Genomic DNA, 23,501 nt, shown 5'->3' with positions numbered 1-23,501 from the left:
AAGGCCAGCATCTCGGTGTCGGCTTTTCACTGTTGACATTGAGACTGTTGTTTTGTGTGTACTATTTAATGAAGCTGCCATTTGAGGACTTGTGAGGCATCTGTTTCTCAAACTAGACACTCTAATGTACTTGTCCTCTTGCTCAATTGTGCTCCTCTTTCTCTTCTGGTTAGAGACAGTTTGCGCTGTTCTGTGAAGGGAATAGTACACAGCGTTGTACGAGATCTTCAGTTTCTTGGCAATTTCTCGCATGGAATAGCCTTCATTTCTCAGAACAAGAACAGATTGACGAGTTTCAGAAGAAAGTTATTTTTTTCTGGCCATTTTCAGCCTATAATGAAACCCACAAATGCTGATGCTCCAGATACTCTAGTCTAAAGAAGTCCAGTTTTATTGCTTCTTTAATCAGGACAAAAGTTTTCAGTTGTGCTAACATAATTGCAAAAGGGTTTTCTAATGATCAATTAGCCTTTTAAAATTATAAACTTGGATTAAAATTATAAACTTGGATTAGCTAACACAATGTGCCATTGGAACACAGGAGTGATGGTTGCTGATAATGTGCCTCTGTAGATATTCCATACAAAATCAGTCATTTCCAGCTACAATAGTCACAATAGTTCAAACTAACCAATAGACATGAATATTCCGTAAATATAAGTGCAGTGAGAGTTCATTCCCAACAGATCACATCATTGACGTGTGCGTGCGTGTGTCAAATCAAACTTTATTTGTCACATTCCCCAAATACAACAAGTGTAGACATTACCGTGAAATGCTTACTTACAAGCCCTTAACCAACAGTGCAGTGTACCTGTGTGTGCGTGTGTCCCTGTGTGTAAGTGTGTGCCTGTGTGTACGTGTGTGCCTGTGTGTACGTACGTGTGTGTGTACGTGTGTGTGTGTGCATGCGTTTGCACGTGCGTGTGTGTGTATGTGAGTCTATGCATGGTTCTGTGTATAATAGCACGTAGGTGGCATCTTATTTCCCCTTTGTATGAATGTTTTAACCTCCTCCTGCAGATGCTGTGATGTTGTGTTGTCGCTAACAAAAACACAATGCCTAGCGTGATTAGCATCAAGGCTAGGCCCTGATGCTGCATGCAGTTCTACCTTATAGGTAAACAGGCCACAGGAAACATGAAGCGTGAGTCTGATGGAAGTTGACAGTCGCGCTGCAACACTTCCCCTAAAAGCAAAGTGAAAGTCTTCTCCGCAGGGAACAAGTCTGACTGCAATCTGAACCCACTGTCAACTCTTTCAGCGGCGTGGGGTTAATGTTTCATTGTGTCTGTGGGGGGAGGAGTGTGTGTGTGTGTGTGTGTGTGTGTGTGTGTGTGTGTGTGTGTGTGTGTGTGTGTGTGTGTGTGTGTGTGTGTGTGTGTGTGTGTGTGTGTGTGTGTGTGTGTGTGTGTGTGTGTGGGTGCACGCCCGCCTGTGTACGCCACACATGTGTACGCTACACGTGGGTGCCTGAGAAAATATCTAGGGACACACACAGGGAGATAAGAGCAGGCCATTGATTAAAGGATTATGGAACATCGCCCAGATGAACATTCCCCTTCCGTGTTCCAATCTCTCCTCTGCTGTACCTTCCATGTTATCTCCACTTCCGTGTTTGAAAATCTTTGTTTCCGTGTTTCTCCAAAAATCCCATGTTTCTCTATATTCCCTAAGCTTTCATGTACTGAGAGCACAACATACTTCAAGCTCAGTTTACAGGCGATTGAAAAGAACAAGGTGCAAAGAGTAAAATGCCGCAGCAACAACATGAAAGTTACAGTTCTGAGGATGTTCAAATGGCAACACATTTCTCCTCCTCTCATTCATTTATCCCTCTACAAGTTTCCCTCCGTCTTTTGATGTTGCAGATCAGAACAGTCTTAGACGCAAAGTTGGTAGGATTGCTTGTGTAATCGTTGCTTACCAGATTGAGCTTCCATAGCAGAATGCTGTGACGCTGATAAACTTAACCCAGGAGGTATTAGGAATGGTATCAGGCCTGTTCAGGTACAGTATTATAGAGGATCACTCCTACTGGATTTGGAGAGGGAGTAACTATTTTGGAAATATTATAAGGTACTCAGATGAGGTAGCAGAATTGGGTCCATAAAGCATTAGGAATAAACCCAAAAGTGCAGCTCTTAGTCCTGATTCCAAACCCATGTCTGGATAAGGAGGGACTGGAAAGAATGGCTGTCAACAAAGAGGACGAGTGACCTTGTTGCTGATATCTATCTTATCTATCTGCAAGGAAAGGGTAAGGGGCCTATGGAGAGGAGACATGCATTGGTTTGGAATTGGGTCTTTGCATTTGGGAATGTAGACATACACCATGCAGGCCATGGTCCCAGATATACATTGGTATTGGAGTGGATAAATGGTTGAGTAGGTTGAGAGACATGGAGAGAAAGAATGAAAGGAGAGGAAGGAAAGGAGAAGGGAGGTTATTCGTCCTTGACGGTATCTTTGACTGGGAGACAGTTGATACCCAGATGAAGATGGAGAGATAAAGAGAGATGGAAAATTGAGAGAGGGGGAAGGATAGAATATCCTTTCCTCTGCTCCCTTTGATGGAAAGATGGCAGTGATAGTCGAAGAGGGAGAGGAGGGAAGAAAATAAAGAGGGAGGGGTAGCAGAGGACAAGAGTAGAGGCTATCAGTTCCTCCAAAGTCTTTGTTGAAGAGATATTTGAGGAGGAGAGGGGGAGAGAGGCAGGAGGAGAGAGGAAGGGATAGAGGGCTCTCTGTTTCTGTGGTCCATCATTTTGTATGAGGATCACAGTCGACCTGCAGAGACATCATCTACCTCCTACCAGGCAGGGGCTCAGAGAGAGAGAGAGAGGCAGAGGATGAATACTCAGTCATCAAGAGGAGCAGAGAGAGAACATGAGAGATATGGATACAGAGATACAGACACAGTAGCAGAAGTAATACTCCACTACGGAGACAGAGAGACAGAAAAATATAATTGAGAAGTAAATGAGAAAGGAGGAAGAGTGACTTCAGACAAAACAGGGTTATAATAACCCCCTACAGTTTAAGTCAATTTCTGCTCCAGCGTGTTTTTATCAATAAAAGTCTGTTTCCGTTTTGCATTGGTTGCATCTCAATTGGGGAGTCTCAATCCACTAAGTCCGGCGATGACGGCCGTTGGCCTGTGCGATGGCTGGGAGCTGCAGTAGAGTGGTTTTTGTGAGACGAGTGGTTTCTGTCACAAAAAAAAGAACGGTTTGAGCTACAAAACTATTATGTCTCCATTCTGAAAAACGTAGACTCTCACAAACACGCACTGTTGTCGGTTTTGCTCTTTGACAACCCAAGGGCGCCCATGTCCCAACTCCATACAAAATGAATATGCAGTAAAAAATAATTGGAGATGAATAGGGGTTATTCCACATAAAAGTACAAGGGTTATTCCACATAAAAGAATAAGGGTTATTCCACATAAAGATTGTCCCTGAAGTTTTCCTGAGCTTTCCTCATAGAGAATGATTTGTATCTGTCTCAGTGAGGGCACGGGAGGCGCCAATGGGGCCATCTCCATTTTGAAGAGGTCAATTTTCTTCTTCTACTACTACTATGAGTTGGTATACAAACTAAAAGGGTGCGTACTGCCATCTGGAGTTTGTTATTCGAACAGGTATAACGCCAAAGTTGGCCATTTACTTTCCCCTGCAGTAATGTATTGTTTGCTCACAAGCATAATTCATTTGCTGATCCCTCCTGATGACCTAATCCTAATTTCACCAAGTTTAAAATGGTGAAAGTCTTCAATGGCGCTGCCCATGCTAAAATGGTCTTTTAGGCACTAGAGTCATCTATCTATCTCTATGGCCTTCCTATATCTCTCAGATGCATTTTTTAACCCTGCAAAACATACTTCTTTTTTTTCCATGTATTTGTTTGTTCTTCCATGTGTTTCTATGTACTAGTAGCAGTAATAATTTGTACGTATTGTTTTCTAACTACAGATGCCGTATCTTAATTTGAGTGAGGAAAGCAGGAAATTAATCCTGCAGCAACAGGAAATGTGAATTGTTATGTGGATTATAAATATTCGACATTTTTGTTAGGACAAATCAAGTCTGATCATTTTAAAGTGGAAATTACACATTTTAGAAGCCTTTTAAAACCTGAAATACACAAGTTTGCATTTCCTGCTATGCAGGAAAATTCCTGCAACAACAGAATGATCAAATTAAGGTATGGCATCTGTACAGGGGTTCTAAAATACAACATCAAATAGCTAGATGGTCCATTTTATTAATATCCAAACAATTCCATATGTTAAGTTAGTAGATTTCTTAGAAAAGGGTATTTGACCTACAGGGGTATGACTACTACTCACAAGCTTATTTACATGTGGGTTAATCAGACAATGTGGAGACGCCATGAACACGCGTGACTTCCAGCGTTTTAAATGGCTGAATTATCATGCCTTAATGCATGCGTCCCTTTGGTTCTGGGATGAAGTGTGACACACAGCTGGGATCAGACTGAAGATGTTGCTGGGAGCATGTTCCAATGTTCCACTTGTCTGCTAGGGTTCGTCTCGCGCCTGGCCCTCAGCCAGCCAGCCACCCCCCCGCCCCCCCCCCCCCCACATGTCACATTGCACAAACATTTCCCTGAAGCAGCGTTCAGAAACAGCAAATTAGTCATACGCTCCCCCTGAAGCTACCCGCCTGCCGCTGCGACCCCTAACCACGCCACGTTGACAACAAGCCTCGCCTGTGTGTACGTACATGTGCACGTCTGCCTCGTGAGCATCTCTAGTGTCTACGAAGAAATAGCATTTGGATAACCCCGTTCCCTGGTCATGACGCTAAGTATGACAGAGACATCCAGGGCCGAGCGGAGCACTCACACACACAAACACTAAACCACGCGCACACACACACAAACACACATACATACTCTCACAAACACATATTCACATACTCACACACAAAACACACACAGTGCTCTGCCAAGCTGTGCTGGGTGGATCAGGAGGCACTTGTAGCTGGCGCAGGGCTACTCCACGCAGGGCCTCTCCACAGACCCAGCCAGAAGCCAGACAATGGCACAGAGAACCAGAGAGAGATCACAGCACAGGATCACTGCCGGGGAGAGGGATGGAGGGAAGAGAGGAGGATGAAGGGAATGGGCAGTGGTATAATGAGGGTGTCTGCTCCCCCTCTTCCCCCCCAGCGCGTGAGGGTGCCAGGCTGCCCTGCATCATGCACTCCTTCCATCCATTACGGACACCTGTCTTTCCTCGTCACGTGTATCAGCGATAGTGGACTCACCTGGACTCACTAATCATCTGTTCATTTCCTCCCTTATATTTGTCAGTTCCCTTGCTCTGTTCCCGGCTGCTGCATTAATTGTATTTTGTTTGTGTTACCCGTTTGTTGACGCTGTTCCTGTCTCGTTCCATGTCCGTTATTTATTAAATGTTTTACTCCCCGTACTTGCTTCATCTCTCCAGCGTCATTCCATGTGTCAGAGGGGTGCAGGGAGAGCGTGGAGAGCGGGGGAGAAGGGAAAGAAGGTGAAGGGGAGGAGAGAGGGAGGAAAAAAGAGCAGCATTATCCATTCCACCTTTAGAAGGAGAGGGTAAAGGAAAAAGAGAAGACATGGAGAGAGAACAAGGGATGCTCTACTCCTCCTCAGGGTCTGTTGTCAAGGCTTCATGGCACTCTGTCAAGAGCCATTGGCAAGACCTAAGCCCACAAGGAAAGACCTGAGCCACAAGGGAAGTCCTGAGCCACAGGGAAAGACCTGAGCCACAGGGAAAGACCTGAGCCACAGGGAAAGACCTGAGCCACAGGGAAAGGCCCGAGCCACAGGGAAAGGCCCGAGCCACAAGGAAAGGCAAAGATGGAGAGAGAGAGAGACATGGGCAAAGAGGTACAGAAAGAGAGGAAAGATAGAAAAGAGGGGAGAGAGGGATGGAGATGTACAGAAAGAGGGGAGGTAAGAAAGGATGTACTGGGATTGACACACACACACCATATCCATTTACAAGCACACAAAGAAAGCAAATGAGGAAAAAACGGTTAAATAATGGAATACTAGGTCACTGATACTGTGGCTAAGCTTTTTGATCTGCACACAGTGTGGAGGATCTTTGGAGAGAGTGTGACTTCCTGATTTTCTCTTACTCCATCTCCCCCTTCAGCCAGACACCTCACACTGGCACTGACTCAATAAGACATTAGTTTGGGAGGATTATTTGATACCATTAGTCATGGCTTTCCTTGTTTGGGCCACAAATTCATTCTTGGATGCACACACACACACACACACACACAGGCCGACAGACAGACAAACACACAGCACAGCACACACACACATTCTCCTTTATGCCCGTTTGCAGAAATGATGATCTATGTTGCTGTTCGAAATCTACCCAAACCACATTTTCCTTGTATTTTGCTCTATTGAAAGAGAATCGATTTTCTCTGAGAAACATGGATGTGCCCCTTGGTTGTGGCACATACAGAAGTTGAATGTGTCTCTACAGCACCAGTGCACAGAGTCCGTCTTGATACTTTTTGAAAGAAAAACTACTGCGCACAGTGGACTTCTGAATGTTCTGACTATTATTCTGTGGAATAAACCAGAACATAAACAGCATATTAAAGATGATAATCGTGTCGTGTTGACTAAATCTACATCCCAAATGGCACCCTATTCCCTTTATAGCCCTTTATGGCCCCTGGTCAAAAGTAATGCAATATTGGGAATAGGGTGCCATTTGGTATGCAGGATAAGTCAAGTCAAGTAAATTGACTAAAACATAGTGCCTAACCACACAATTTTATGGCCTAGTCAGCATTCACTCGCAGTTCTACAATATCTTACATTGCAGCCTTCATAGTGAATAAAGATGAAGCACTTCTCCCAATGGACAGGGAGTCATTGTGATTTAAAAGATTGCTGAACCCAAATCCCCCTATAGACGTCTTATTGTATTTAAATCATAAACTAAGTCGCTTGTCAGTGAGCACTTAAACTAGAGATTACATAATCACTGGCATCAATCTGAAGCTTTTAGACAGACAGACAGTCAAACAGACAGATACAGGCCTTGGTATGGACCCAAGAGGGGTCTCAAACTGAAATCTCAAGACTAACGCATGTCAAGTGCACTTGAAAAGGATCTACCGTTTTAATGTTGTACTTTATAACAGTAATTTTTCTGGTGATGGTGCTCCCCTGGGCTATTCAGCTTATCTTATGACAGGTGTGCACAACGCAGGCCCTTCAGTTCCACAGTTATGTTGGTTTTCGTCTCTCCTTGGTACTTGATGCTTCTGAACGGCTGTAGTGTGGACACACCTGGTTTAACTGGTAGAAATTAGTGTCAAGGATGAAAATCTGCAGGATTGCAGCACTCTGTGTACCCTTGTCTTATTACTTCCATATTTCTGTTTATCTGTCTCAGTAAATATCTCCCCAAACACATCTCTATCAAACAGGTATGACCTACAACTGACAGCAAGTTTCAATTTTGTCTCAACCTATTTGTGGTCCTGTCTGTCTGTCTGCTGGTCCTGTGAAGTATATTGTGGATAAAGAGTTACCTGTCTAACAGAACACAGAGGATGTTCTTTAATGGAAGCCTTTCCAACATAATCCAGGTAGAATCAGGAATTCCCCAGGGTAGCTGTCTAGGCCCCTTACTTTTTTCAATTTTTACTAACGACATGTCACTGGCTTTGAATACTACAGCGACTGAAATTACTGCAACACTTAACAAACAGCTGTAGTTAGTTTCAGAATGGGTGGAATAATGGTTTCAGAATGGTGGAATAAGTTCTAAATATTTCAAAAACTAAAAGCATTGTATTTGGGACAAATCGTTCACTAAACCTCAACTCAATATTGTAATGAATAATGTGGAAATTGAGCAAGTTATGGTGACTACAACAGTAGCTAAGATGGGGGAAGTCTGTCCATAATAAAGCGCTGCTCTGCCTTCTTGACAGCGCTATAAACAAGGCAGGTCCTACAGGCCCTAGTTTTGTCGCACCTGGGCTACTGTTCAGTCCTGTGTTCAGGTGCCAGAAGGGGGGACTTAGGAAAATGTCAATTGGCTCAGAACAGGGGCAGCACGGCTGGCCCTTGGATATACACAGAGAGCTAATATTAATAATGTGCATGTCAATCTCTCCTGGCTCAAAGTGGAGGAGAGATTGACTTCATCACTACTGGTATTTGTGAAAGGTATTGACATGTTGAATGCACCGAGCTGTCTGTTTGAACTACTGACAAACAGCTCGGACACCCATGCATACCCCACAAGACATGTCACAGTTCTCAAGTCCAGAACAGACTATGTAAGGCGCACAGTACAACATAGAGCCATGACTACATGGAACTCCATTCCACATCAAGTAACTCATGCAAGCAGTAAAATTTCATTTAAAAAAACAGATAAAAATACACGTTATGGAACAGCAGGGACCGTGAAGAGACAGACACATGCATACACACACACACATAATAACATACGCACACGTACATATTGATTTTGTGTTGTAGATATGTGATAGTAGAGTAGTGGCCTGAAGGCACACACTTAATGTGTTGTGAAATCTGTTGTGAATATATTGTAATGTTTTTAAAATTGTATAACTGCCTTCATTTTGCTGTACCCCAGGAAGAGTAGCTGCTGCCTTGGCAGCAGCTAATGGGGATCCATAATAAATACACATACAAAATGCATGCTGGGAGTGGCCTGCTGAGAGGACTCTTGGAGCCGAAAACACACACACGTCACGTGTACAGACACACAAACACACTCTCTCACTAACCCCCAACCGTGATGGGCCTGTTTGGAACAGTCTGTGAAATTAGGTTTATGTAGCAGGCAGGGAGAATAAAGTTATCATAGACAGAGCTCCTTTCCCCTTTGGAGAGCTGCCCTGAAATAGTTTTGAAGACGGTTCTTTCTAAGATATCCAGCAGAGCTTCCTTATTATGCATTAATGTTCCAATACGGTCTCATATAGTTTTTTGTAGACGTACAGTCTGTCGCTGTTGGAGAGACTTACATAACAACCAATTCCATACCAACCATATCTTTGTTCATGATTATGGTTTGAATCACAGCTTGAGATATGCATACATAAATTGAGATTCAGAGTGAATCGTACACACACTATGGTTTCTGTACATCAAGTTAAAAGAATAATCCACTCAAAAAATATATTTAGGAATTATTTTTATTAGTCCAATGTTGATACAGTCTCAAAATGCATGATTGCATGTCACGTTTTCAAGATATATAACTTTCAAAAAGCAAATTGTAACTTGCCACATCATGATGAAGCGTTTTACATCATATGATTGAGATTGTGTCTTTTCAATACCCGGGGTGTTGACGAATCACAACGCACCTTTTTGTGAATAACTGTTTTGGAACCATTTTTTCTAATGTACTGTATCCATAGAAATAATGCAAGGATACAATGCAGGTGGCAGACCTCCAATATACCATATCTATTTGAAACCATTTACTCCCATTTAGTCTCTTGGTAATCTGTATAGATGTATTAAGGCATTAGTAGAACCGAGTAATCAAAAGAGGGTCAATAACAATCCCTATCTCATTGGCATCATCCTGCATCATATGTTCACCCCATTGCCAGTCTGAAGTAGATTAAGGTGGCTTGTGAAAGTATTCACCCCCATTGGCATTTTCCTATTTTGTTGCCTTACAACCTGGAATTAAAATACATTTTTGGGGGTTTGTGTGATTTGATTTACACAACATGCCTACCACTTTGAAGATGCAAAATATTTTTATTGTGAAACAAACAAGAAATAAGACAAAAAAAACTGAAAACTTGAGCGTGCATAACTATTGACCCCCCCCAAAGTCAATACTTTGTAGAGCCACCTTTTTCAGCAATTACAGCTGCAAGTCTCTTGGGGTATGTCTCTACAAGCTTGGCACATCTAGCCACTGGGATTTTTGCCCATTCTTCAAGGAAAAACTGCTCCAGCTCCTTCAAGTTGGATAGGTTCCGCTGGTGTACAGTAATCTTTAAGTCACACCACAGATTCTCAATTGGATTGAGGTCTGGGCTTCGACTAGGCCGTTCCAAGACATTTAAATGTTTCCCCTTAAACCACTCGAGTGTTGCTTTAGCAGTATGCTTAGGGTCATTGTCCTGCTGGAAGGTGAACCTCTGTCCCAGTCTCAAATCTCTGGAAGACTGAAACAGGTTTCCCTCAAGAATTTCCCTGTATTTAGCGCCATCCATCATTCCTTCAATTCTAACCAGTTTCATCATTCCTTCAATTCTAACCAGTTTCCCCGTCCCTGCGAATGAAAAACATCCGCACTACCGTGCTTCACTGTGGGGATGGTGTTCACGGGGTAATGAGAGGTGTTGGGTTTGCACCAGACATAGCATTTTCCTTGATGGCCAAAAATATCCATTTTAGTCTCATTTGACCAGAGTACCATCTTCCATATGTTTGGGGTGTCTCTGACATGTCTTTTGGCGAACACCAAACATGTTTGCTTATTTCTTTCTTTAAGTGATGGCTTTTTTCTTGCCACTCTTCCGTAAAGCCCAGCTATGTGGAGTGTATGGCTTAAAGTGGTCATATGGAGCTTTGCAGCTCCAGGGTTATCTTTGGTCTCTTTGTTGCCTATCTGATTAATGCCCTCCTTGCCTGGTCCATCAGTTTTGGTGAGCGTACCTCTCTTAGCAGGTTTGTTGTGGTGCCATATTCTTAAAAAAATGTAATAATGGATTTAATGGTGCTCCGTGAGATGTTCAAAGTTTTGGATATTTTTTTATAAACCAACCCTGATCTGTACTTCTCCACAACTTTGTCCCTGACCTGTTTGGAAAGCTCCTTGGTCTTCATGGTGCTGCTTGTTTGGTGGTGCCGCTTGCTTAGTGGTGTTGCAGACTCTGGGGCCTTTTAGAACAGGTGTATATATACTGAGATCATGTGACATTTAGATTGCACACAGGTGGACTTTATTTAACTAATGTTGTGACTTCTGAAGGTAATTGGTTGCACCAGATCATATTTAGGGGCTTCATAGCAAAGGGGGTGAATACATATGCACGCACCACTTTTTGAGTTATTTTTTTCCATTTCACTTCACCAATTTGGACTGTTTTGTGTATGCCCATTACATGAAATCCAAATAAAAATCAATTTAAATTACAGGTTGTAATGCAACAGAATAGAAAAAACGCCAAGGGAGGTGAATACTTTTGCAAGACACTGTATCTGAGTGATAGTCAAAATGATGATAATAAGAACATTTCTTTATATAGATTTGTCAGGCTTCAGAGTAATCTTCTGTGGATAATAATATGAAAGACACTCGTCTCTCTGCACACCTCTTCATCTGTTTGGGACTGATAATCTCTTATCGAATGGATATTTAATCACCCGTCTTTTACGTCTCACCAAGTCTTCTGATTACGTTGTGTGATAATCTGTTTTAATCATTTTAGCGATTTCAAGTTTCTGATCATCTGGGATATATTTGGATTAGGTCATCTGTGAGGGTAAACTGTGTTGGTAATTTGGGATTGTAATCTGTGTGTTCCTGCAGGGCTGAAGATCCGGGAGGTGATGATCAACGTGTCCCGTCAGCAGGTGGAGGACTTCCATGGCCCTGAGGACTACTGGTGTCTGTGTGTGGCCTGGAGCCACCTGGGCACCTCCAAGAGCCGCAAGGCCACCGTACGCATCGCCTGTGAGTAGCAGAACCATACCAACAGATTAGATTTTTTTATTTTAAATAGCCAAGTAATCAGTAATATCTATACAGAATCTCACCACCATGTGTTTCCATCTCCTCCCTCTCCTTTATTCCTTTCATGCAGATTTGCTGTCAACAGTTTAGTGAAATATGTTTTGTTGTGAAAACATGTTAGGAGGAAAGGGTGGTGAGATATTCTGTATAGCTAAAGGAAATGTGTCAACCAATCAATTTTGAACATTTTAAAAATTCCCTATTCAAAATTAAATAGAAATGACTGTATGCTGCCCTGCACAATCAATGAACCAACCGCATCGCCTAGGGCTATACGTTCTCTTCCAGACTCATGGATATAGATTTTGGAGCGTAGCATAAGGTAACCAGTCCATCCAGTATGCATAATAACACAGTTGTAACGGCTGGTGCTCTCCTCATCCTCGGATGAGGTGAGGAGAGAAGGATCTTCAGACCAAAACGCAGCTTGCGGGAAATAAGCCATCTTTTTATTTATAACAACGATGAAGATGGCAACACGAAAACAAACACTTTAACAAACTTACAAAATAAGAAAACGACGTAGAACGAAACCTGAACATAAACTTACATAACTAAACATAAACTCACGTACAGGAAACAGACGACATCGAAACGAAACGAAACAAACGCTACAGTCCCGTGTGGCACGAACATACATACTGACACGGAAGACAATCACCCACAACGAACACTGTGACAACGCCTACCTAAATATGACTCTTAATTAGAGGAACGCCAAACACCTGCCTCTAATTAAGAGCCATACCAGGTAACCCAAAACCAACACAGAAACAGAAAACATAGAATGCCCACCCAACCTCACGTCCTGACCAACTAACACACATAACAACTAACATAAATAGGTCAGGAACGTGACATTACCCCCCCCACAAGGTGCGAACTCCGGACGCACCAGCACAAAGTCTAGGGGAGGGTCTGGGTGAGCATCTAACCACGGTGGTGGCTCAGGCTCCGGGCGCGGTTCCCACCCCACCATAATCCATCCTAGCTTCCTCCCTCCAAGAATGTCCACCCTCTTTTTTCCCCCACAAAATCCTCTTAATAACATACCTAATAAGGACAACACCGGGACAGAGATATAAATCAAGACAGAGGGATAGATAAGAATATAGAGGTAGATGAAGATAGAGAGGGAGATCAGGATAGAGGGGCAACTCCGGACTGAAAGGCAGCTCCGGACAGAGAGACAGCTCTGGACTGATGGGCAGTTCTGGGTATCTAGCCTTTTCAGGCTGAAGGGCAGCTCATGGCTGACTGACGAATCTCGACGCTCATGGCTGGCTGACGGCTCTCGACGCTCATGGCAGGCTGACGGCTCTCGACGCTCATGGCAGGCTGACGGCTCTCGACGCTCATGGCAGGCTGACGGCTCTCGACGCTCATGGCAGGCTGACGGCTCTCGACGCTCATGGCAGGCTGACGGCTCTCGACGCTCATGGCGCTCTGACGGCTCTCGACGCTCATGGCGCTCTGACGGCTCTGGCTGCTCTTGGCGCTCTGACGGCTCTGGCTGCTCATGGCGCTCTGACGGCTCTGGCTGCTCATGGCGCTCTGACGGCTCTGGCTGCTCATGGCGCTCTGACGGCTCTGGCTGCTCATGGCTCTCTGACGGCTCTGGCTGCTCATGGCTCTCTGACGGCTCTGGCTGCTCATGGCTCTCTGACGGCTCTGGCTGCTCATGGCTCTCTGGCGGCTCTGGCAGATCCTGTCTGGTTGGCGGCTCTGGCAGATCCTGTCTGGTTGGCGGCTCTGGCAGATCCTGTCTGGTTGGCGGCTCTGGCAGATCCTGTCTGGTTGGCGGCTCTGGCAGATCCTGTCTGGCTGACGGCTCTAGCGGCTCCTGTCTGGCTGACGGCTCTAGCGGCTCCTGTCTGGCTGACGGCTCTGTAGGCTCATGGCAGACGGGCGGCTTTGCAGGCTCATGGCAGACGGGCGGCTTTGCAGGCTCCTGGCAGACGGATGACTCAGACGGCGCTGGGGAGACGGATGGCTCAGATGGCGCTGGGGAGACGGATGGCTCAGATGACGCTGGGGAGACGGATGGCTCAGATGGCGCTGGGGAGACGGATGGCTCAGATGGCGCTGGGGAGACGGATGGCTCTGGCCGGATACGGTGCACTGTAGACCTGGTGCGTGGTGCCGGAACTGGAGGCACCGGCCTAAGGATAAGCACCTTCCTACTAGTGCGGGGAGCAGGGACAGGGCACACTGTACTCTCAAAGCCTACTCTATCCCTGATGCGAGGTACCGGCACTGGTGACACCGGGCTGAGGACAAGCACATCAGGATTAGTAGGGGGAGAAGATACAGTGTGTTCAGGGCTCTGGAGACGCACAGGTGGCTTAGTGCGTGGTGCCGGAACTGGAGGCACCGGGCTAGATACACGCACTACAGGGAGAGTGCGTGGAGGAGGAACAGGGCTCAGGATACGCACTGGTAGCCTAGTGCGTAGTGTAGACACTGTAGGTACTAGGCTGGGGCGGGGAGGTGGTGCCGGAAATACCGGACCGTGGAGGCGTACTGGCACTCTTGAGCATTGAGCTTGCCCAACCTTACCTGGTTGAATACTCCCGGTTGCCCGACCAGTGCGGGGAGGTGGAATAACCCGCACCGGGCTATGTAGGCGAACCGGGGAAACCATGCGTAAGGCAGGTGCCATGTATGCCGGCCCGAGGAGACGCACTGGAGACCAGACGCGTTGAGCCGGCCTCATGACACCTGGCTCAATACCCAATCTAGCCCTACCAGTGCGGGGAGGTGGAATAACCCGCACTGGGCTATGCACTCGTACAAGAGACACCGTGCGCTCTACTGCGTAACACGGCGCCTGCCCGTACTCCCGCTCTCCACGGTAAGCCTGGGAAGTGGGCGCAGGTCTCCTGCCTGCCCTTGGCCCACTACCTCCTAGCCCCCCCCCAAGAAATTTTTGGGAATTACTTACGGGCTTTTCGGGCTTCCGTGCCAGACGCGTTCCCTCATAGCTCCGGTTCCTCTCTCCGGTAGCCTCTGCACTCCCCAGTGCCTCCAGCTGCTCCCACGGCTTTTCGGGCTTCCAGCCACGTCTCCTTGCTGCCTCCTCAAACCACCGCTCCTGGGCTTTAGCTGCCTCCCTCTCCTCCTGAGAACGGCGATTTTCTCCTGCCTTAGCCCAGGGACCCTCTCCATTCATTATCTGCTCCCATGTCCAGAAATCCTTGTTTTTCTCCTGTCCCTTACTCCGTTTATTTTTCCCTTGCCGCTTGGTCTTAGCGTGGTGGGTGATTCTGTAACGGCTGGTGCTCTCCTCATCCTCGGATGAGGTGAGGAGAGAAGGATCTTCAGACCAAAACGCAGCTTGCGGGAAATAAGCCATCTTTTTATTTATAACAACGATGAAGATGGCAACACGAAAACAAACACTTTAACAAACTTACAAAATAAGAAAACGACGTAGAACGAAACCTGAACATAAACTTACATAACTAAACATAAACTCACGTACAGGAAACAGACGACATCGAAACGAAACGAAACAAACGCTACAGTCCCGTGTGGCACGAACATACATACTGACACGGAAGACAATCACCCACAACGAACACTGTGACAACGCCTACCTAAATATGACTCTTAATTAGAGGAACGCCAAACACCTGCCTCTAATTAACCTGTCTAGGATCAGCGTGGCGCTAGCGGCACCCCCCCCCCCCCCCACTGAAAAACCAGTGCCGCGAAATTCAAAAAAAATATATTTTTAAAATATTTAACTTTCACACATTAAAGTCCAATACAGCTAATGAAAGACACAGATCTTGTGAATCCAGTCAACATTTCCGATTTTTAAAATGTTTTACAGGGAAGACACAATATGTAAAGATGTACATCTATTACCTAAAAACACATTAGCATAATCCACCATCTTTTATTTGTCCACCAACACCAGTAGCCATCACCAATTCGGCTAAACTAAGATATTTATAGCCCCTAACCAACAAAAAAACTCATTAGATGACAGTCTGATAACATATTTATGGTATGGGATAGGTTTTGTTAGAAAAAAGTGCATATTTCAGGTAGATGGCATAGTTTACAATTGCACCCACCATCACAAATGGACTAGAATAATTACAATGAGCAACGTGTTTACCTAACTACTAATCATCAAACATTTCGTAAAAATACACAGCATACACGAATCGAAAGACACAGATCCTGTGAATACAGACAATATTTCAGATTTTCTAAGTGTCTTACAGCGAAAACACAATAAATCGTTATATTAGCTTAGCACATAGCAATTAGCAGCCCAGCATTGATTCTAGCCAAAGTGAGCGATAAAAGTCAACATCGCCAAAAGATATTAATTTTTTCACTAACCTTCTCAGAATTCTTCCGATGACACTCCTGTAACATCACATTACAACATGCATATACAGTTTGATCGAAAATGTTTATATTTAGCCACCAAAATCATGGTTAGACAATGTGAAATGTAACTCAGCTGGTCAGAATTTGTCCTTGCGCCACTTAGACAGTGATCTACTCTTATACATAAATACTCATAAACGTGACTAAAAAATATAGGGTGGACAGGGATTGATAGACAATTTAATTCTTAATACAATTGCGTTATTACATTTTTTAATTTATCCTTACTTTTCAATACAGTTTGCGCCAAGCGAAGCTACGTCAAAAAACATGGCGTCCTAAGCCACTAAAATGTTTCGACAGAAACACGATTTATCATAATAAAAATGTCCTACCTTGAGCTGTTCTTCCATCAGTATCTTGGGCAAAGGATCCTTTCTTGGGAGAAATCGTCTTTTGGTGGAAAGCTGTCCTCTTGCCATGTGGAAATGTCAACTACGTTCGGGATGAACTGAAAAGCGTGCCCAACTTTTCACATCGTTGCAAAAATAAATGTCCCAAAATCGCACTAAACGGATATAAATTGCTATAAAACGCTTTAAATTAACTACTTTATGATGTTTGTAACTCCTATAACGAGTGAAAAGATGACCGGAGAAATATAACAGGCTAAACTAACGCTTGGAACAGGAGCGGGTCGGTGTCCAGCACGCGCGTTACGCAGCTCCAAAAGAATGACTAGCTTCAGGGTTTTTTCATTTGTAGGGCCTGTGAACGAGCAATCGAGCCCGTTGGAATCGTCATCACGTAAAGGCATCCAGGGGAAGACGTAAGAAGTGTCCGTATAGTCATAGCAACGACAGTGCCCTTTTAACTGACTTCAGAAAAGTGGCCAACATTTCTCAAATCTGACTCCATGTCAGGGAAATTGCTGTAGAATGGGCTCTGTTCCACTTAGAGACAAAATTTCAACTCCTATAGAAACTATAGACTGTTTTCTATCCAATAATAATAATAATATGCATATTGTACGATCAAGGATTTTGTGGGAAGCCGTTTAAAAAATTAGCCACATTAGCATAAATAGTCTAAACAGCGCCCCCATCCCCAACAGGTTAAGAGCCATACCAGGTAACCCAAAACCAACACAGAAACAGAAAACATAGAATGCCCACCCAACCTCACGTCCTGACCAACTAACACACATAACAACTAACATAAATAGGTCAGGAACGTGACAACAGTCCACACTCAAAGGCAATTACTCAATTTTTTTGGAGTATAGGCTAGACCAATTATGTGCCAAAGACATTTTAAATCACTCTTGATTTGTGTATTGTAAAATGGCACAATCATCATTTTAAGGTTTTTCCATTCGGCTGTAGCTCATGAATCTATGCATGTGCATGAGCACTAATATGCGTATGGCTGTTTTTAATGAATCGTTACCTTAGAAAGCGCTGTCCATTTCGTTGTGTTAGGCTTTGAAACAACATCCACAACGACCATGTTTTACACCGTTTCAACCTGCTGATGAACTTCTTTCTTTAAATTGGTCATCACGGTGTGTCACGCTGGTATAAGGATCGGGAGACAGACGCAGAAATGCGTAATAGTTTTTTTTATTACACCCAAACTACGGCGTGCCGTGTAAAGGCACGGGACGAAGACCAAACAAACACTATACAAAACACAGGGTAGAAACCCTAACAAAAGAGCGAGGAGTACCTTGAATAAATAACACAAACTCACAATGATTAACACACAGGACGAGACTCGTAATCATCTGCGCAATCCACAATGGCACGAAAGCCTAAACACACAGCACAGGTACTCACACGCACCAACGGACATTGTAACAATAATCTACAGGACTCTGGTAAACCAAGGGCACACTTATACAATTACTAATCACTGGGAATAGGGGCCAGGTGTGCGTAATGAAAGTTCCGAAGGGATCCGTGACACAGTGAGGTGTTAAAAGTACTATAGGACTACTGTTTTGAGGATAAGTCTTTGATGTGATTTTCCATTGTATTTGCATTGACTTCAGGAGTGTTTAGAGGGACAATAGAGCCCTGAGTGCCAGGCCATTAGGACCCGATGGTAGTTAGCAAATTGGGTACTCACTAACAAAGCATGTCCAGAGTGCATAAAAGGAGATTATCGTGACTCAACGGTCACATGGAATTTTACTGCAGTCATGACTCATCACTGCCAGTGTGGCGGTAATACGGTCACCGCAACAGCCCTAATCCTGTCTCCCTGTGTCCCTCTCCTCTCCCAGACCTGAGGAAGAACTTTGAGCAGGACCCCCAGGGGAGGGAGGTGCCCATTAAAGGCATGATTGTGCTGCACTGCCGTCCACCAGAGGGAGTGCCTGTCGCAGAGGTAAGGCCTGCATGTTTTAACTCACAGTATATACCGATTTTTATCATGCTTTTCTTATGGCAAGTGTTGTAATGCATTATAGCAGCATCAATTATTTTTTGTTGCCCACAAAGCATTTGTCAGTTACATGTATTTGTCATATTTGGATTACTACTACTCCAGGGTTACAGCATCCAAAGGCACATCTACATTTCTCTGTGGAGAGATGATTGTTCCCGTTTGAACTGTTTCCACTACTAGCCCAATTCCCTTCAGCATCTGAGTGACTGGCTCTTGTTGTGTGTTTACCTCAGAGTGGAGATGTGGAGATGGTGATATAGGCCTGCTGTATGCTTGAGGCCATATCTATCTCCTCGCATCCCTACGTTGTATAGTGAAGGGATGTAGAGTTATGACTTATTAAGGTGCCATGGATATTATTTGTGAGGCTGCTCCTCTCCGTTCTCATGTCGCTTTCATCTTCAGGGTGAATAAGAAATTAGGTTTTCACCGGGATGTTTACTTTCAGTGGTATGAATGTGTGTCCAACCATGTGTGTCTTGTACATTTGCATGTTTATTGGATTGCCTTGGATTGTTGTGTGTGTGCCTGCCTGCCTGCCTGCTTGCCTGCCTGCCTGCCTGCCTGCCTGCCTGCTTGCCGGCGTATGTTTGTGGTGTTAATGTGTGTTCGCACCTTCCTGCCACTGGCGTAACGCAGTTTCTCTGGACACCTCCCACAAGGTCAGAGCCCCCCCCCCCCCTCTAAATCTAATGAGTCAGCCAGACAGCCACTCACAAAGAAGAGACTACCGATTGCTGTCCACGGTGCTGAAATTGCAACATGTCTATGCAAAGCAATGATAGGCTTTCTGTGGTGCCAAGGCATGTAGCCTATAGCTTTGCTTTAGCTAATGAATAAATGTTTATTTGTAGGCCTATTTGGTTGTCATTTTCACATGTTAAGCCTGACATTTCACAAATTTATACACGGTGTCGCAAGGCTGCCATGCTGTGTGGTTCGATACATAGTCGCATAGTAATCAGCAACCAATAGATATTTTTGAATATACAACTTCCCTGTGCCGCCTACTTGAACCTGCATGACATGAGTCGCCCTCACGCTCTCTCCCAGCTTGGATAGAAAGTTGTTGTGTGTTAAACCAGTCTAATAATGCCAAATAATGCAATCAGTCCACCCTCAAAACACAAGCTTACCTTGGATTGTTTCATTATGCAGTCGAGACTACTATCTATAGCTGTATACAGTATTTAGCTGCTATTTATAAACTTCTTATAAGAATTACACATCAAATAGCCTAACAATGAGGGAAAAAGTAGTTGGCTTGAGGATAAATTTAGCCATTATTGTTGAACTCGGGAGGTTTTGTCTGGCTAATAGCCACGGGCTGCAATCAAGGTACATTCAATCAAATTCAATTTGAGAGCCTCCCCTGTCTTCTGAAGTCCTCTTTCTGCTTCTCTTTCTCTCTTTTTCTCTTAGAAACTGTGTGTCTGTGCTTTTTTTATACATAGAGGCCTATAGTAGCTACAGTATGCGACTGCGTCACCTTGCATTTTTGTGTGTAAATGTTTTCACCAAGGCCTGTAGGTCCAACTGTTTTCTTTACCAAGTATTGCCAACCCAGACAGTCTTTCCTGAGACATTGTGCTGCCCACAATTTAAATGTAGTCTTGAATGATGCATGGCAAGATATACCGGAGATAAGGGACAGTTGATATTGCAACCACACAACTCAAACCACTTTTTTTGGTTTGAGCCCTCAAGAACTGTTGTCCGCTAAAAATGATATTCTGTTTGCATCTGCCAATTTATTGGCTGTCCAGTATCCAGACGACCTGTCCCAGCGCTTCCTATCCACAGGGTTGGGGAGAAACAGATTACATGCAATCCGTTACCTGTAATTGATTACAAAAAAAACTGTAACAGTAATCTGTTACGTTACCAGCAAAAATGCTGTAATCAAATTACAGATACTTTGAAAAACTGGATGATTATTTCTAGGATTACTTTTAAATTCAGAAAGCATACTTTTGACACCTTTCTATTTTTTGACATTCAACATTTAAAAAAGGCGAGTTTAAGTTTGTTCCGCCAGAGGGAGTCTGACCACAAGTCAGAGACCACTATGATGACACACCAAATATGCTTGGTGGATTGCGGGAAAAGAACAGGCATACGTTTGTTTTGTAGGCTAGTTCAAGCTACAGAGCAAATTGAAAACTATTTGCCCCCTTTCTAATTTTCTCTATTTTTGCATTTTTTTAAACTGAATGTTATCAGATCTTCTACAAAACCTAATATTAGATAAAGGGAACCTGAGTGAACAAATAACACAACAATTACACTACCTGTTATGCTGGTGAATGAGGACCCAAAAGCGACTTAACAGAAACAGAGTCTTTATTCCAGTCTTAAACAAAAACGAAACTCCTGGATATATCTTAGGTAAATACAAAACAGGAAAACTGAAATCCTCTCGTCAGTAGAGAGGAACGACTGGAGACGCGACCACAGACTGCAGGTCGCTTCGGGAAGGCACAGGCCGTAGCTGACATAGACACCTGCTCACACGCAGCATCTGAAGAAGGCAAAAACACGACAGGGCGGAACAAGGACACAGAACAGCAAACATCAAACAAGGATCCGACAAGGACAGAAGCGGAAAACAGAGGGAGAAATAGGGACTCTAATCAGAGGGCAAAATAGGGGACAGGTGTGAAAGAGTAAATGAGGTAGTTAGGAGAATGAGGAACAGCTGGGAGCAGGAACGGAACGAAAGAGAGAGAGAGCGAGAGAGGGAGAGAGGGAGGGGGAGAGAGAGGGATAGAAAGAGGGAAAGAACCAAATAAGACCAGCAGAGGGAAACGAAAAGAAGGGAAGCACAGGGACAAGACATGATAATCAATGACAAAACATGACACTACCGGTCAAAAGTTTTAAGACACCTACTCATATATTTTATACCATTTGCTTTGATGACAGCTTTGCACGCTCTTGGCATTCTCTCAACCAGCTTCACCTGGAATGCTTTTCTAACAGTCTTGAAGGAGTTCCTACATATGCTGAGCACTTGTTGGCTGCTTTTCCTTCACTCTGCTCTCCAACTCATCCCAAACCATCTCAACTGGGTTGAGTGTGTGTCCTCTTACCCTGGCCTATCGTAGTGTGCTCACCTGGGCTGTGAGGGTGTGTCCTCTTACCCTGGCCTATCGTAGTGTGCTCACCTGGGCTGTGAGGGTGTGTCCTGTGAGGGTGTGATTGTCCCTCAGCTCTGTCTGCAGCCTCAGCAGCATGTAGTCCAGTCTCCCCAGTCTCTGCCTGTCCTTGTCAGCGTAGGGACATTTTCTACAGTGTCCTCCACACGAAGGTCTGAGAGCCGACAGTCCACCACACTTTCCTACAGAGAGAGAGAGAGTTTTTAAAAAATATACACTTAGTGTACAAAACATTAGGAACACGTTCCTAATATTGAGTTGCACCGCCTTTTGCCCCTCAGAACAGCCTCAAACTCGTCTGGGCTTGGACTCTTCAAGGTGTCGAAAGCGTTCCACAGGGATGCAGGCCCATGTTGACTCCAATGCTTTCCACAGTTGTGTCAAGCTGGCTGGATGTCCTTTGGGTGGTGGACCATTTTTGATACACACGGGAAACATTTGAGCGTGAAAAACCCAGCAGCGTTGCAGTTCTTGACACACTCAAACCGGTGCGCCTGGCACCTTCTACCATAACACGTTCAAAGGCACTTAAATCTTCTGTCCTGCCCATTCACCTTCTCAATGGCACACACACAATCCTTGTCTCAATTGTCTCAAGGCTTAACATTCTTTCTTTAACCTGTCTCCTTCCCTTCATCTACACTGATTGAAGTGGATTTAAGAAGTGACATCAATAAGGGATCAAAGCTTTCACCTGGATTCACCTGGTTAGTCTATGTCATGGAACGAGCAGGTGTCCTAAATGTTTTGTGCACTCAGTGTATTCATGCTACACACACATCACAACTGCTACTACTAGACTCTTATTTTGATTGCTAATTGCTGCAGAATTTAAACTCTTGCCCTCAATCCTCCCCCAAAACACATGTAAATATTGGACTATAAATTGTGCCTTCCTGTATTGTACTTCCTGTATTATGCTCAAATCTTTGATCTATTCCACTGCGCCATGTACCTTATGTTCGTATTCTTATCTTTTATTGTTTCTTATTGTTGTTGCATTATCCAGAAGTAACGTGCAAGTAAGAATTTCAGTGGAGAGTGTTTACCATGTGTATCCCATATATTAGAGGTCGACCGATTAATCGGAATGGCCGATTAATTGGGGCCGATTTCAAGTTTTCATAATAATCGGAAATCGGTCATTTTGGACTCCAATTTTGCCGATTTTTTTTGTATTATTATTATTATTTATTTTTACACCTTTATTTAACTAGGCAAGTCAGTTAAGAACACATTCTTATTTTCAATGCCTAGGAATGGTGGGTTAACTGCCTTGTTCAGGGGCAGAACAACAGATTTTTACCTTGTCAGCTCAGGGATTCAATCTTGCAACCTTACGGTTAACTAGTCCAACACTCTAACCACCTGCCTCACGAGGAGCCCGCCTGTTACGCGAATGCAGTAAAAAGCCAAGGTAAGTTGCTAGCTAGCATTAAACTTATCTTATAAAAAACAATCAATCAATCAATCATAATCACTAGTTATAACTACACATGGTTGATGACATTACTAGTTTATCTAGTGTGTCCTGCGTTGCATATAATCGATGCAGTGCGCATTCGCGAAAAAGGACTGTCGTTGCTCCAACGTGTACCTAACCATAAACATCAATGCCTTTCTTAAAATCAATACACAGAAGTATATATTTTTAAACCTGCATATTTAGCTAAAAGATATCCAGGTTAGCAGGCAATATTAACCAGGTGAAATTGTGTCACTTCTCTTGCGTTCATTGCACACAGAGTCAG

General features: G+C 44.2%; 1 protein-coding gene across 5 annotated transcripts in view; it reads left to right on the top strand.

The window, feature by feature from the left end:
• Window positions 1-23,501, top strand: part of LOC129863842 (netrin receptor UNC5D-like) — a 323,353-nt gene that overhangs the window by 215,310 nt on the left and 84,542 nt on the right. For all 5 annotated transcript variants that reach the window (XM_055936165.1, XM_055936163.1, XM_055936166.1 and 2 more), the window contains exons 3-4: window positions 11,588-11,731; window positions 18,429-18,532. In XM_055936165.1, the coding sequence (XP_055792140.1) occupies window positions 11,588-11,731; window positions 18,429-18,532 (248 nt within the window). The remainder of the gene's footprint in view (window positions 1-11,587; window positions 11,732-18,428; window positions 18,533-23,501) is intronic.

This window comes from Salvelinus fontinalis, chromosome 10, assembly GCF_029448725.1.
Source record: "Salvelinus fontinalis isolate EN_2023a chromosome 10, ASM2944872v1, whole genome shotgun sequence".
Lineage (NCBI taxonomy): Eukaryota > Metazoa > Chordata > Actinopteri > Salmoniformes > Salmonidae > Salvelinus > Salvelinus fontinalis.
The sequence above is the reverse complement of the archived record's forward strand: the minus strand, read 5'-3'. Positions and strand labels throughout refer to the sequence as shown.